Source organism: Symphalangus syndactylus, chromosome 21 (genome assembly GCF_028878055.3).
Source record: "Symphalangus syndactylus isolate Jambi chromosome 21, NHGRI_mSymSyn1-v2.1_pri, whole genome shotgun sequence".
NCBI classification, from domain to species: Eukaryota; Metazoa; Chordata; class Mammalia; order Primates; family Hylobatidae; genus Symphalangus; species Symphalangus syndactylus.
The window spans coordinates 67,057,742-67,073,908 of NC_072443.2; the positions used below are offsets into that span (position 1 = coordinate 67,057,742).

The 16,167-nt window shown below is 35.1% G+C and overlaps 1 protein-coding gene across 10 annotated transcripts in view; it reads right to left on the bottom strand.

Annotated features, from left to right (window-relative positions):
* Positions 1–2,726: 2,726 nt before the first annotated feature.
* CNTN6 (contactin 6) overlaps positions 2,727–16,167 on the bottom strand; it is a 512,408-nt gene continuing 498,967 nt past the window's right edge. For 6 of the 10 annotated variants that reach the window (XM_063630727.1, XM_063630730.1, XM_063630725.1 and 3 more), the window contains 3 exons: positions 11,915–12,027; positions 10,962–11,130; positions 2,727–10,124 (listed from right to left, as the gene is read on the bottom strand). In XM_063630727.1, coding sequence (XP_063486797.1) covers positions 10,024–10,124; positions 10,962–11,130; positions 11,915–12,027 — 383 coding nt within the window. In that variant the 3' untranslated portion in view covers positions 2,727–10,023. The remainder of the gene's footprint in view (positions 10,125–10,961; positions 11,131–11,914; positions 12,028–16,167) is intronic. The other 4 variants (XR_010118662.1, XR_010118660.1, XR_010118661.1 and 1 more) reach the window with 4 other exon arrangements.

The window sequence follows — 16,167 nt, forward strand, 5'->3', positions numbered from 1 at the left end:
CCAGCATGGTAATCTGAATTTAACTCTTTGAATGACTGACTCAGTATCTTGCAGTTTGAAAGTTCTTGTTATAAAATAGTAATATCCAACGTTTATACTGCTTGAGTACTAATAATAATGTAAGTGTTCCTTTAACAAAGCGGTGCATTATATGGAAGAAAAATTTGAGACTCATGAAGTGAAGTAGATCACCTCAAATGTCACCTTACAAGTCAAGAGTCAGTGCTACTCATTAATAGAAGAGCTAGAACTTCCAGGGTAACCCAGATCTCCTTGAGCCTAATTGCTAGATCTGTCTCTTTAACAACTCCACCCAGATCTCTCATAGAGGTCGCTAACTTACCATGTCCCAAGCTGAATCTTGACTACCACCCTATCTTCTGTATTCCTAGGAATGATCATTTCCTAGTATTCTCCATGTGATAAAATAACGGTAGCTTTAAAATATTCAGAGGCATCCCTCACCCTCCTTATATCTCATCAATGGGCAATTCTTGACAAGTCTACAGGTCTATTACCTGCCACCAAACTAGTCTACCCACCACTGATCTATTACAAGGACTACTATTAGAATCTTTGTTTCTCTTCTTGAAACATGGCAATCCACTTATCACACAGTAACCAGAGTGATCTTCTTAAAACATAAGTAATATTTAAAACCTAAATGCAAGTTACTTCTCAAGACCTGCAACTTTCAGGATCACCAGGTTCCAGTTGGCTCTGTGAACTCATGCCTTGGTCTCCTTTCAGCTCCATCTTCCATCCACACCAGGCTTCCTTGAGTAACTAGAACATACCAAGCTCTTCCTCACCTCAAGGCATTTGCAGATTTTTTTTCTTTTTCGGTCTGGAACACTTTTTTCTCCATTTTTAACATGCCTACCTTTTTCATCATTCAAGTCTCTCTGTAAATGATATTTCTCTAAGAAGAGCATTCTGCCAGTCCAGTTTGGGGTACCCATCTGGTCCCATGTTTTATTCTCTATCCGAGCATCTTCCTTGTTTTTCCTCAGGACTTATCGTAACAGGTGATTGTTGTTTTGAAGTGAGAAGAGTTGGCTTAATTATTACCTGCTTCCCACCTTGGTGGCATGTTTCTCTTCTTCACTGCTTTTTTTTTTTTTTTTTGTAGAGTCAAGTGCAATGCATAAAACATGGTAAACAAGTAATGTTTTCTTGACAGATTTGATCAATTATAAATGTGGATCTGTCTATTCCATGAGTAGTTGCTATGTTTCTGACCCCAATGTAAAAAGAAATACATATTTTTACAAGATGAATTCCTTATCATTATAATTTTATTTTTCTTATTATATAGATGTTCAACTTTCTTACATTAAATGCTCATAGTCAATGACAGCTGAAATGAGGTGTTCATATAAATGAGTATAAGGTAATATGGTGTAAAAAAAATGACACCATAAAATATTGTCTTCTGGGTACATTGCATCATATATAACAAGGGTCAAAACTCAAATGCCTAAAAGGGCCAGATAGGTTCATAAATGGATTATGAAAGCTGGGAACGGAGCATGGTGAAGAGAAGAATACTTCCTCTCAAAGAGAAGACTTACTCACTAGTTCACTAGCTTAGTGCCATGAAGGAAGGCAGACTGAGTGGTTCAAGGACAGTGAGATTTACATGAAATCTGACATCTAAACATTGACAGCCATTTTAATCTTTAAGTAAATAGACACTGATGACATCTAACCTGTTTGACCTTATACTGAAAGTTTGCCACTTCTTTAATGGCAAAGAACTATTTTTTCTCTGAAATTTTCAGCAAATCCATCAGTTATTTTGAGCTTTTGGAAATAAAACTGAGTGAATCTTATAGTATGACCTAAAGAAGTAGCACCTAAAAAGGGGAAGTCATAAGTTTGTGTTATATCTGCCAACTAAAAATACCTTCCTGGCTGAATATATGGATTTAATATTGTAGCATGACAAGATTATTACATTTTGTTATGTGTATGATCAAGGGTATAGACTTTAGTTAATTTGGCTGCAGGGAAAATAATTGCAACTTAGACCTTGGAATGATCCTCATGGCTTCTGTGACACCATGGATGTTGCCCTCTGGCTTGGTTATGCAATTCTAATAGCCATGTTTATACAAATTTTGAGAATTGTCTTTTAAAAATCTTTGAGGGGAAGGAAAAGACACTCATAAAATTATATGGTATTTTCTATTAAAAAAGTATTGCCCTTAAATTTATTTTAATCTTAGAAAGCTTTAAAAAATTAAAATATTTTATATGCAGACAGTGCTGCATCAATTGTATGTCACATTAAATTATACTGTTTTACAATCAGCCTTAGCAAACTAACACAGGAACAGAAAACCAAATACCGCATGTTCTCACTCATAAGTGGGAGCTGAACAATGAGAACACGTGGACACAGGGAGGGGAACATCACACACTGGGGCCTGTTGGGGGTTGGGGACAAGGGGAGGGAGAGCATTAGAGCAAATACCTAAAGCATGCGGGGCTTAAAACCTAGATGATGGGTTGATAGGTGCAGCAAACCACCATGGCACATGTATACCTATGTAACAAACCTACACGTTCAGCACATGTATCCCAGAACTTAAAGTAAAATAAAATAAAATTAAATTAATAAAAGCCCCCAAATAAAGACACCCCCAAAAGAGCAATAATAACAAGATGATAAAAATGTTTAAAAGTGTGTTAAATCCCCCATGATAAATTATTAAAAATAATAAGGCAAAAAAATTATAATATTTTAATATGAAAGCTTTACAAAAGACAAAATTCTTTAGGTTAACTTTGCCACTTTTCTAGGAGTGGCAATGAGATTTTATTAAGTAATGCACACTCAACCCTTTCTTTTGTTTGTATATTCATTCAAAATATATGTGTTGAGCAACTACTGGATGTCAGGTACTCTTCTGGGTGTGACGGATGCAAGGGGAAATGCAAAGATAAGGTCCATCTCCTCTGGTACTCATTTTTCATTTTCTAAAACAAAATGAGACAGATGATAATTAAATAATAAAATATAGTGTAAGGCAGCCTAATGTAACATGATATAATACAAGGCATGAAGTTTTCTGATGAAGTATATCAATTTCAGGTAGAAAAATCTGGTATCTTAGTTGTTATCAACAGATATTAAATGAATATTATTTCCGTTCTGTCAATTTTTGCTTTGAGACATAGTCTTGCTCTGTTGCCCAGGCTGGAGTGCAGTGGCGTGATCAAAGCTCACTGCAGCCTCAAACTCCTGAGCTCCAGTCATCTTCCAGCCTCAGCCTCTTGAGTACTGTCTACCTGTTGACACCAACAAGTTGTGGATTTTCAGAATTTCCTTAACTAGTTACAGTCTTTTTTCCACTGTGATCTAGTTTGAAATATTATGTGAGTCCAAACATTACTCAAAATAACCTGAGCCATGTCCTTGGACTTAGGAGTCTCTTTTAGAAAATTCTAGACTCGGCCAGGGGCGGTGGCTCACATCTGTAATCCCAGCACTTTGGGAGGCTGAGATGGGTAGATTACTTGAGGTCAGAAGTTTGAGACCAGCCTAGCCAGCATAGTGAAACCCCATCTCTACTAAAAAAATACAAAAATTTGCTGGGCGTGGTGGTGCATGCCTGTAATCTCAGCTACTGGGGATGCTGAGGCAGGAGAATTCCTTGATCCTGGGAGGCAGAGGTTGCAGTGAGCCGAGACCGTGCCACTGAACTCCAGCCTGGGCAACAGAGGAAGACTCTGTCTCAAAAAAAAAAAAAAAAAAAATTCTAGACTCTATTCTTTTAAGAATTTAGAAGATGAAAATATCTCAGTATGTTTGCAAGTCTAAATACAACAGTAATTTAGATGACTAAATTATAACATTTTCAGTTTTACACAGATAAGGAAAATGATCTGATTTAGAAAAGGCCAGTAATATATCTAATTATGCTTTCTGTCAACAAAAATAGGCTAAAATGAATCTGTTCAAAGTTAGTTTTGGGGGATTTTATAACTACTGCAGTTATAGGTAATAAAAGTTCCCTAAACTCATTATTGTTACTATGAAAGCCCCTGAGATTACCTGAGGTTTGTTAGAAGTATATATCATTTCAGGAACATAGTCTGTTGCTATGACATTTATTTCACAAGCTGAAAACTGTCATAAATAGATGTAGATTACTTCATGTTTGAATTAAAATTATTTAGTCCATGCAGACTATTATATATTCACCTAAATTTTCAGTATCTCAGAATTATTACCTTTCAAACTTTCCAATTACTATTTTCCTCCAGGCATGATACCTGTCCTCAGTCACGAATACATGCTTTCAAACTGCTATTGCAAAAAGTCAATATACTTCTTGGAAAAAAATCACCATAATATAAATGATTAGACTTTATAGAATGCTTTTCATCTTTGAAGTGATTTATAAACATTAATTAATCACTGCTTAAGAACAGAATTCTATCCAATAGAGCATTGAGTTCCAGGAATAACATGATAAACCCATAAACATTTTAGCCTAGCTTACTCCTTCTCTTTAATGGGTGTAGGGAGCAAAACACTTCACATCAAGATTTATTTTCATTCTCATTGAGCTGCAACTTGCTGTCTTTATTTAAAGAGTCATCTCATGAGCTTCCCTCCAGAGCTTTCCTCCGAACAAAATAAGGATCTTCTAAGGCACATCTAAGTAGATTTTAAAGTATGTGTTTTAAAATAGCAACATACCAGCATTTCTGATATTTTTTCAAATGACAATATTCCAAGGATTTTATTTTTATTTATTTTATTTATTTCAGAGATATATTATTTACCCACCAAAATCCGGAGTTTAGGCACGATCTCGGCTCACTGCAACCTCTTCCTCTCGGGTTGAATCGATTCTCCTGTGTCAGCTTCCAGAGTAGTTGAGATTACAGGCATGTACACCACGCCTGGCTAATTTTGTATTTTTAGTAGAGATGGAGTTTCACCATGTTGGTCAGGCTGGTCTCAAACTCCTGACCTCGGGTGATCCACCAGCCTTGGCATCCCAAAGTACTGGGAGTTTACAAGCATAAGCCACTGTGCCTGGCCCTTATTTTATTAAGGAAACCAAAGGAAAACAAATTGCCAACAGTTGGCTGTATAAATCAGTCCAGAAAGCAAATACATGTTTTAAGCATCATTCTCTGCCCAGGACCACACCAAGCACTGTTAAGAGCAATAATATTTGAAAAAAACTGAAGAAATAAATTTATCTTTCAATAAAAATTTTTTTACTAAAATAAAATTATTTTGCTAAAATTATTTGTAAGTACATTAAGGAAAGCCTAACAACTAACTATACTTAATTTCATGAAAGAATTTTTAACATAGAAAAGTAGAAAGCAAATAATTTCCATATTTTAAGATATTAAAAAAGTCGGGATTTTGACATTCTATTTTTCTTGCAATCTAATTATATTCATGTTTTGTTATAAGTGGTAGGCCATATTTCCTAGAATTATGACTGGATTTACATAAGTAAGCAATAATTCTATAGAACTCAGAACCTTGGTGCTTTGGCATATAAACTATAGTTCAACACACAAAGTCAAATTGCTAATTTAATGGTTATGAGATTAAAGAAACAAGTATTAAAAAGATGACTTAACACAAGTGGTTTTCAACTTTTCATTTTCCTTAGAAGATAAACATTTTTAATAATAAAAATAATTGAACGTGATATAAAGTAATCTACTCTTTTCCCAAGTAAAATATTTTAAAACAGAGCAGGTAAAACAAACTGTGATCCATTCTCAACTTTGTTTCCCCAAAGAATGAGCATTTCACAATGCAGGAAAGCCATATTTCACAAATTATTCACTATGAACATCTCACCAAACTCTACATGTAATTTTTCTTATATTTTTTCACTGAACAGTGAAAACTTCATTATAGTCCCACCCTTGGGAACCACTGCAATACACCAGTGATTCTCAATGGAGTGTAGAGATGGGTTAGAAACTCTGAGGGTCCACTGTAGTTTGAAAAAACATGCTCAATTTTAGTAATGTAACTCCAGTTTAAAATGCACAGAACAACTGGTAAAAACACAGGGGAAAAAAAGGGAAAGGACAGTAGAGTATGTGTGGGTTGTGAAGGGTTCTGAAATACTGTCTTATACCCAAATAAGTCACACATTATGCACATTAGTATAAAATTATAGAGTTTTAAAAGAACTCTGAGATCTTGTAATCCCAACATATCATTTTACAAATGGATAAACTGAGAGGAGCATTTAAATAATTTCGTTCCAAAAGCTGATGAAAGCAGAATTGAATTATTTCATATCAGCCCAAAGAATACTGTGATAGTTAATTTTATGTGTCAACTCGACTGGGCCATGTGGTGCCCAGATATTTGGTTACACATTCTGGCTGTGTCTGTGATGGATTTTGTGGATGAGATTAATACATTAATTGGTAGATGGAGTAGGGCAGATTGTACTCCTCATTGCAGTTGGGCATCATCCAATCTGGTGAAGGCCTGAATAGACAAGAAGCCTGAGTAAGAAACAATTATTCTCTGCTTGATTGTCTTTGAGCTGGGTTATAACTTTCATCCTGCCTTTGGATTTGGACTCAGACTGGAATTTACACTATTGGCCCTCCTGGTTGTTGGCCTTCAGCTCAGTCTGTAACTACATCATAGCTCTCTTGCATTTGGACTTCTCAGTCTCCATAATCACATGAGTCAGTTCCTTATAATTTCTCTCTCTCTCTCTCTCCACACACACACACACACACACACACACACACACACACATAGACACACATGCACCCACACACCCTATTGGCTCTGTGTCTCTGGAGAAGCCTGACTAATGTAAGTAATGACCTCAACAGAGATGTGATTGTCTAGAACAAAATATCTCCTGAATTCAATATGTAGTTCTATAGCACATTAAGTAATAATTGTACACAGGGAGTTGATATGGTTTGGCTGTGTTCCCACCCAAATCTCATTTTGAATTGTAACTCTTATAATCCTAATCCCCACGTGTCATGGGAGGGACTTGGTGGGAGGTAATTGAATCATGGGGGTGTTTTTTTTTTTCTGTTCTCATGATAGTGAATAAGTGTCATGAGATCTGATGGTATTATAAAGGGTAGTTTCCCTACACACACTCTCTTGCCTGCTGCCATGTATGATGTGCCTTTGCTACTCCTTCACCTTCCACCATGATTATGAGGCCTTCCCAGTCATGTGGTACTGTGAGTCCATTAAACCTCTTTTTTGTTTATAAATTGCCAAATCTCAGGTATTTCTTCATATCAGTATGAAAATGGACTAATACAGCAGTATATACTCCATGTTGCATCTCAAGACTGACATACTTAGAAGTATAAAAATACTAGGTTTACTTATGAGAAGTAATAATTATGTTATTACATTTAGAATCCATATGGGTTCCAGGTCATCCCTCGCCATCTGCATTTGTTTTTAAAGATAGCAGCCATGCCGTCTTCACCCTCTGCTGTATAGATAGAAAAGAGACACTGAGCAAGGAGGATGATAGTGTGAACAAAAGAGAAAAAGTGAAGCTGCATTTGAACTCTACACGATCTAGGCAGTCCATAGCTTTGTAGTGGCATATTTCCACTGTGTTGAGTCTCCTAAACTTTATTTCTGGTTCCTTCTCCAGCCATTTCCAGGTACAATCACATTATCTCCTTTTTTATAGGAAGTATGGAAATGACATATAATGTTTATAACAGCAGTCTACTCAGTCAATACAGGGATGCATTGGAAATCTTTCTTGAATGTCAGAGGAGTATATACATCATGTAGAATATTTCCCTGGAATAGGTTATTAGAATCACCATTGTTTTCATCCTTGAGTGCCATGTAGTATCTAGAGTAGGTGATCAATTCATTTTTCTTGAAGCTGGTTTGGATTTTGACATAAACAAAGGTTGAAACTATTTTCATAATATATTGGATACGTAAATGTAATAACTTATGTCATTTGGGATTTAATTCATAGCAGCAGATAACAGCAGCTCCATTTATTGACAACTTACAATGTTCCTTGCACCACGCCAAATACCTTATGTACATAACATTCTACTATTCTGATATTAGTGAAATGGAGATGTTAAAAGAAATATGTCCAAGTTTTCACTAAGAGGAGAGATTCAAATCACACCAAAGCCCATGCTGCTTATATTAATGCCAAAGTATATTCTGAAAAATTTAGTGAATTGATGAAAAGATAAATAATATGTTAGATATGTTAGACAGTGAATACAGACATTTAATATTCCAGAAATCATGAACTAAATAGCACTCTGCAAATATATAAGAATTATTGATAAAAAATGACTTAGCTTTTGAACTCACACACAAACGACTGTATATCTGATTCACTTAATTAGTAGAAACAAAAATCTCACAGTATATTTAACCCTCAATCTCTTCTTTGGGGAGGAGGACACAAATCTTGTCTCTTACCAAATTAAGGAAACCATTAAGACCATATGCCAGCACTGGTATCTCTGGTCAATTCAGATGTATCTTGGCCAGGCAGTTGTTAACACGAGTGTGCCAAACAGTATTTGTTGTTGCTTATTTGTTTTGCTCCACAAAAGCACAGTCAGATCATATGGCAATGGGGAGAATAAGGCTCATTAATTTGCATTGTGTGCTTGACACACTGTTCAGGCAAGGAGCAAGTTCTGAACTATGAAAGCCATTGTTCATCTGCTGCTGACTACATGGGGTATTTTAAAGAGATCTAAAATACTTCAGACATGCAAATGACAAAATCCCATATTGAGGACTGTATGATTTGAGGGTCGTGAGAATAGCTCAAATATTCTCAACATAATTAAGAGGTTGCACCATGTTAAGAAGATAAAACTCACGTGAGCATTTCTCACATTTAGCTCTAACGGACAGCAAACCTGATTGGCTGGGAGCCAGAGAAGGCTGACAGCAGGAGCTAACCTCTCAAGGCTTTTTGTAGAGGAAAGGGGGTGGTTACATAGCATTCTATGGGCCAGGTCACTAATCTTACCTTCTCCCAGACTGCTTTCTCCAGACTATACAATCCTAAGAAGTGAGGCCACTGACTGAAACAGGCTCACCCTAGAGAAAAGTCAACCTGCAAAATCTTTCTAAACCCTAGTTCATGTAGAATTGTTTTCATAGCTGCAGAGAAAATTGGCAAAAAGTAATATTTTGACCAAAGTGTAGAAAACTTGATCAAATAATTCTGTTTCCACATTGTTTTATTATAAAAATAAGGCCACATACATTGCAATCAACTTGTAATAATTACCTGAGATTTGTTCATGCAGCAGTTCAAATGTTAAACTTTGCCATGAGCAATTGCTTAATATATACCAGAGTTGTTAGAAGATTACTTTAGGTGGGTGCTCATTTCCCATCATTTATTTTTCCTTGCCATAAAGTACTTTTTCTGCCTTTATTATGACTGAATCTTCTGAAAAGTGAGCTGTGAAGAACATCATGTATATTGAAATATTATTGAGTAAAAAGATTTCTTATTACAACTTGATTCAGAGATAAAAGCACACCATGCTTTGGAATAGTTTGTATTTTTAAAGAACCCCAACTATAAACAAATAATTGTATTTTATTTTGAAGTAGGGTGGAAATTTTAAATACTGAAGTGATTGTCTGGAATACATAAAAATGTACATGTGAGCTATGGTAACTATTACCCAAGTTTGTATTCATCATCACCATCATTGAAGGGAGTTATTTATTTTCTCCATATAAGTAACTTAAAAGACACAGCAGTTACAACTCCCTGGGTTAATGTGGCACCTAGGAATGCATGTAATCATGTGCGAATTTTAAAATTCAAAAGTGTTTAAAATTGTTTTATTAATGTACCATAGATATTTACAAGATTTTAATAATATACTTTTTTTTTCTTTGCAAACAAGTCTGTATTAAGAATGCATCTTGTGTCAGAGGCTGGAGAGCATATTTACAGAATGATTTGCTTTCAAAAAACTCTCAAAGATTTATGGTTTTATTCATCAGATAAGTGGCTGAATAGCAAAACAGTAAAAAATCACAATGACAATGGACAGAAAATGGGTGCTAGGTTCTAAGACTTGAATTCCTCTGGAACTCAAACCTGCAAAATATAAAAATAAGACAAAAATATTTTGAGATAAAGTATTGCCTGCTAGATTAATTTTTCAAAACCCCAAATTCATACTATCATTTCTCTTCTGGTAACATATTTTAGTATACTTGTCTCATTCACATTATATTTAATTTTAGAAAGTGCCTTACCATGTCTTTGTCCAAGGATGTCTGATTTAAGTATAAAAATGCAAAAGAAAAATCCCTAAATTGGCAAAGTCTGCCTGAAGTATTGGCCAACATTGGATGCTAATGACTTGCACTCAATCACAGCTTCAGGCAGATAAGTAAGTGATTCTTCTAATGCAAAAATGATATATTATTATTGCATGGTAACTCTGAATGACTGGTGTTGGTTGGCTTAGAAAATTGTTTTGAGAAGGACTTGAAAGTTGTGACTCAGCTCCTTATGAATGCCACACTCGATTAGTGATGTCTGCCATGAACATGGGAAAGGGTGTATATTTACCTGCGCTTCATATTTGCCATCCCTGCTGTAAAAGACCTGAAAGAATCTGTGAAAGATCTTTCTGATTTTTGTGACAATCGAATGAGTGATAGAATTATGCTCTAATGACACAAAGTTTTTTTTCCTGTTCTCTTTTTGGTTTTCAAATGAAGAAACATAAAACCATTTATAATGTATAAGCATGGTACAATTTTGGAGAATAACTTTAAAAAATTGGCTCATCACCTTTTGCTCACAATTGAAAATTTATCTTATTACCCAACATTTAAGCCATAACTGGAAGGTTTCATGGAGCTGAATTTCATGCTGCAGCTGTCTAGGTTCAGAATCTACTATAGCAATGGTGACTCAGCTTACTTGACATTCTTGGAATCCTAATTTCCTCACTGCTGCTTCCATCTCCACCATCACTGACTGTTCTTATTTCAATTAAGTAATCTTCTTCAAATGGAACCAGAAGCTCAGCTGATGTATTGTTTGTTTCCAAAACATGAGTTTTACTCTGTCTGTTTTGCCGGTACAGAATCTGAATAAAATGAAGTATCAAGTTAACATGGCCATGTTGCCTTTCTAACGTTCACACAACTGTTCTGGAACACTGTAAGACATAAGATACATCATCATAAATGTTGTACTCCTCAGATGGAAATATCCAAGTGATGTCTTTTCCTTATATTCCATTGCTCCTGTTAAGAAAAAGAGGTTTTTTGTTTGTTTGTTTGTTTTTTGGCCAATGCCTCTGGAAGGAGAGTAGATTTATCCCTATTAGTTAAATAGCTTGAGGCTGTTATCATTGGAGCTTGCTGTGGAAAGTCACTGTTCAGTTTGGACCCATTTCAAATGGTGAATATATGTCTGCCAAGAGATGGTGTCCATTGTCACTGATGGAAATGATTTGCTCTGGGTACTTGATTGTACTCTTGTTAGATGCCTTTTATGCTGTTAAAAGATCACATCATACTGCAGCCTAAGTTCTAAAATCTCTATTTAGATATATTTTTTTATCTCATTGTCATCACATCTACTGTGCACATGAGCCATCATCTTATGATGGCAAGGGATGTCACTTGAAGAAAAAATGTTACATCCTATGGAATTTGATTTACTGATGTTCCCTAGTACATTACTGGACCTCCGAATATAAAACCTTTTCAATGGAAAATTAGAAAGCAGCAATGGTATTTTCGAAATAATTTTGAAAAAGATTCCAGTGTTTCCATATGCGTCCAATTTGTTTTCTATTTGGGTGTCACATGTTTCATTCCTTAGTAACTTAATTGATATGATTAAAGGAAAAACTAAACACTCACCTTGTACCCCAAAACTTCAGACTCATTTTCCATGGTTTTTACATGCTCCCAGTTCAAGCATAATTTAGAGTTTGTCAGCTTCCAGGCAATGTTTGCTGGTGGTTGGCTTGGAGCTTTAAAGAGATAATCAAAGATCCAAATGAAAGTTAATTAGCTCATGGTCACTGTATGATGCATCAACATGAAATGAAAAAATAAGTCTTCGATGATTTGCATAGGAGCTAAAATGTTTTCAGTGTCATTTGAAACATATTAATTCTAATCACAGTAAGCAAATTTATTCAAATCTGGTCATTTGGGAATGCCTTTGTGACAGACTTATGCATTAATAATGGCTTTCTGCATGTCCAGTATTAATTTATTAATCATTGCTGTTGAGTTTGTTTACTTTATCATACATAAACAGACAGAGGGTCTCTTTATCTAGGATTCCATTTGGCCATCAATCAATGAACATGTTTGGCAAATTCAAGTTGCAAACATTTTATATATATCAACACATAGATGTTCATTCCTAAAATTCTTTACTTTTTAACATTGTATTAGTTAGGTTTCTAATTGTAACACAACTAATTCAAGACATTTTAAGCAAAATATTTGTAGTAAATTATCAAGGATATTTCTTATAACTCATGCCAGATTGCAGCAGAGTCTGAGGAGAGAAAAAAATGTCAAAAAACCACAGTCTTCATTCTGCTTATTGAAGCAGGGTCTGCTGCATTCTCATCTTGCCAGACAGCACCTCTTTGTCATTCTCACTGTACATGGCAGAAATCACTACTGTTCACCACACCTAAAATTTAAAACCTGCTCTGTTCAGAGATAGTCCAAGTTCGAATTCCCCTGAGAAAGCTGATGATTGACTTCATTTGGTCATATGTCTATCTTAGCTTAATCAACTGTGTCTAGACAATGTGAAAGATGCATGCCATTTAAAATAAATGGAGCTTTGGGGAACCCAGAACAGGGAAAAATCATCACAAACTGATTGATCATCCCAAAGGACATCGAGTTATAAATCCAAACTGCGACTTTTAGTTTTCTGAAATTAATGTTGTCTGGGTGAGAGATGGTGGGAGATAATAGATGAAAGATTTAGAATCCGGCTTCTAAAGTAATGAATATAGTCTAACTAGAGAATTTTACATACAAGAAAACTAGAATCCAGGTTGGGAAGTCACTTATCCAAAAGCATGTAGCTGATGAATCTTAGTCTATCACTTTCCAGTCTAGTGTTTCTGCAGAACAACTTGCTGCTTATCTGAGTCCACGTGACTATGTTTGAGATTTAAGAAACTGGAGAGATTTAAAATAATTCATCTGGAAAGTGGAAGTAAAGATAAAACTGCCCAACAAGATGTTTTTGGCATCTTTTTTGAATTTGTGAGGCTGAATGAGCATAATATTTAATTCATTATAACACTGATAGAAATGGAAACTATTTCTTTCAGAGTTTTGAGTCAACTGCTGTTTAGTGTCCTATGTGTCATTGGAAGAATCACATATTGCTGAATCCAGGTGTCTCAAATATATTACCATACATTCTCTTTCCACCCCAATTCCACTGGGATATCACTATTGTTCACTCAATCACTTACACTACAGTTGGGATGTGATAGAGAAATGTTTCCCTGTATGCTTACATGAGGCTCAGTTCATATTTTATTATAGGTTTATCACATTGGATTATATTTATTCTTGGTTATGTGTTTCTTTAAATTTCTTGAGGGCAAGTGCCTTACTCAACTCTGTATTACTAACCCCTAGCACAGTGCCTGGCACACAGGAGACATCCAATTCATACGTGTTGAATAAATGACTATACAATAAGATGACTAAGGAAAACTGCTCAGGGTCCTGTGGTGATCTTCTCAGGCTGTATTGATTATGCACTGGGCTCTGGGCAGATCTATAGGTGACACAATACAGCCAATCCATTCATTATGTTGTCCTATGATCAAGGCCAATTGCCATGGTCAGACTCATAGCAATCCATACCTATTTATATGATGGACAGGCCAATTGGATTGACCATGTCCTGGTACATTTCTTGACAATATAAACCCATAATTAAAGGCCTGAAAGCTTTTAGCTTAGTAAGCATTCATTATTTTTCTTGTCAATGTACAATGTACTTGTCAATTATAATGCTTATCAACATACTTATTTCTAATGGTCTGAATGGCAGCAATAATTATTTTGTAACTATCCTTCCTCAAATTATCCTCCAGTGCCTTTTTAAATCTTTTTCTCAGCTATAAAATATATAATATCAAAATTCTCACAGGATATTGCAATTTGAATATCTAGTATACTCTTGATATCTTTCTTTTTATCTCTGTTCTTTAAAATTCAGCACTAACATTACCACTATACAATCAATACAGAGAAAATACAAATTCACCACTTCGGTGTCATTGGCAGTGTGGATTCTGGATGTTTTATGTGTTTCTGTATGTTTTGTTTGTTTTAAGAAAAAGTATTGTTTTCAACACTATAAATCCATTGAAAAAATCAACAGGCTAGGAGACAGAATTGATTTCTTCCAGCTACGTAAAGGAGCAGTTTGTGATGTTGGCAATGACTTTGTCATTGACATGTTTGCATTTGTGTCCTCATCTACCAAAGCAGAAGCACAACTTTCTGTGGGCATAAAATGAGAAGAGTTGCATTCTGAGTGAGTACCTTGGTATGAATAGCCAATTATACAGATTATTTAGAATGTTTTACTTCTCTTGCTCTCTGGGAGATGAAAAGAGTTGGTCTTTGATGTAAGAGAGACATGAATTTGTATCCAATCTCTTCCAAGAGCCGGATTTTCCCATTATAAAATGAAACGAGTAACTCCTAGTTTATGAGATATGAAATAAAATATGAAACGTTCCTCATTTGGTTAGTGGTATATGTTAAAAAGCCCTGTAACTGTTAATTGTCTTCTGAGAACAGCAGTTTTCCACTGTGGTGTTATGACATAATCAATTTTTGAATTGTGTTCGAAGTGGTTTGTTGCTAATAATCCAACCTGAAGTTTGCAGATGATTCACTTCTTAGATACAGTTAGTGTACATTCAAGTTTTCCCCTTAATAATACTGCTCTTACTTGGATTCTTGATATGTTTTTAGAAAGGTATATAAAATGGGAGAGTCTCAGCTAATTATCTTAGAATATCTCTTAGTCTACATCCTTTCTTATTTTTATCAATGGGTGTTTCTCCAGTGTCAATCCTTTATGTCTGATACTGAAAAATAAAACTTCCGAAAGCTGCTTTCGAAGGCCATCACCTTAATATGAGCACTGTTAATAGTTCCTGTTTGATGTAGTTGATTAAACTGGATTGCAAATATCTATGATAAAATTAAAATTTCTATCATCTTGAGAAACCAAAACATTGTCACATGGATAGCACAAAACACGTGTCATGATGTTTGTACCAAGTCTGTCAATGGTAAACTCAGCAAACAAGCACTTTTCTAATTTTTAAAATCTTTCCAGGCAACTTCCAAAGACTAAATCATTTTCTATTAATCAAATGACAGAGCAACATTAAACTAGCCCCTCAGAGCTCTAATGGTTTCCCTGTAATCAATTTTTCTGTAGATGGCATTTATATTCAACTGTAGTTTGCACTGTGAACTCAATTCAAAAACAACTTCTTATGTTACACTTCTAAGTAACAGCATGGGGTTGACATTTGGGCAAAAGAGAAAGAACATAAGTGCAAGATAAAATAAAAGCTTAATGCTTCCTTTATGTTTAAATATGGATTGATTGCATATTTGCAGCAAGAAAGAATCCAGTACAAAGTGCTAGTCAGTCAACGTCAAGGGCCAAATTGAGCCAACATTTGCAAACAGTTTTAGTTACTGCGTCTGAATACTTCTTTCCATATAAGTAGTGTTTTGTTTGTTGCACTTTTCTTTTCTGCTTGGAATTGATGTAAATATTTTTCTTTCTTTCCTTGTAAATCTGAATTCCATGTAAGTAATGTCTGTGTGGATCACAGTATATTTGCAGTACCTCTGCTTCTTTTGGAAATCCATCATTTCCACTAGGCTTTGGTACTTGCAGATGAATCACTAATATTTGTTTAATAACACTAGCATCATCATCATCAACAGCAACAATAATACTTAAGAAGTTCGGCATATGCTGTTCCTTCTGTCTGGAAGTTCTTTTGTCCTTTAACTCCTCTTTATCTTTACTTTTGTATCAAAATACATAGCCTATCCCATATAGATGCTCCTTCTTATGT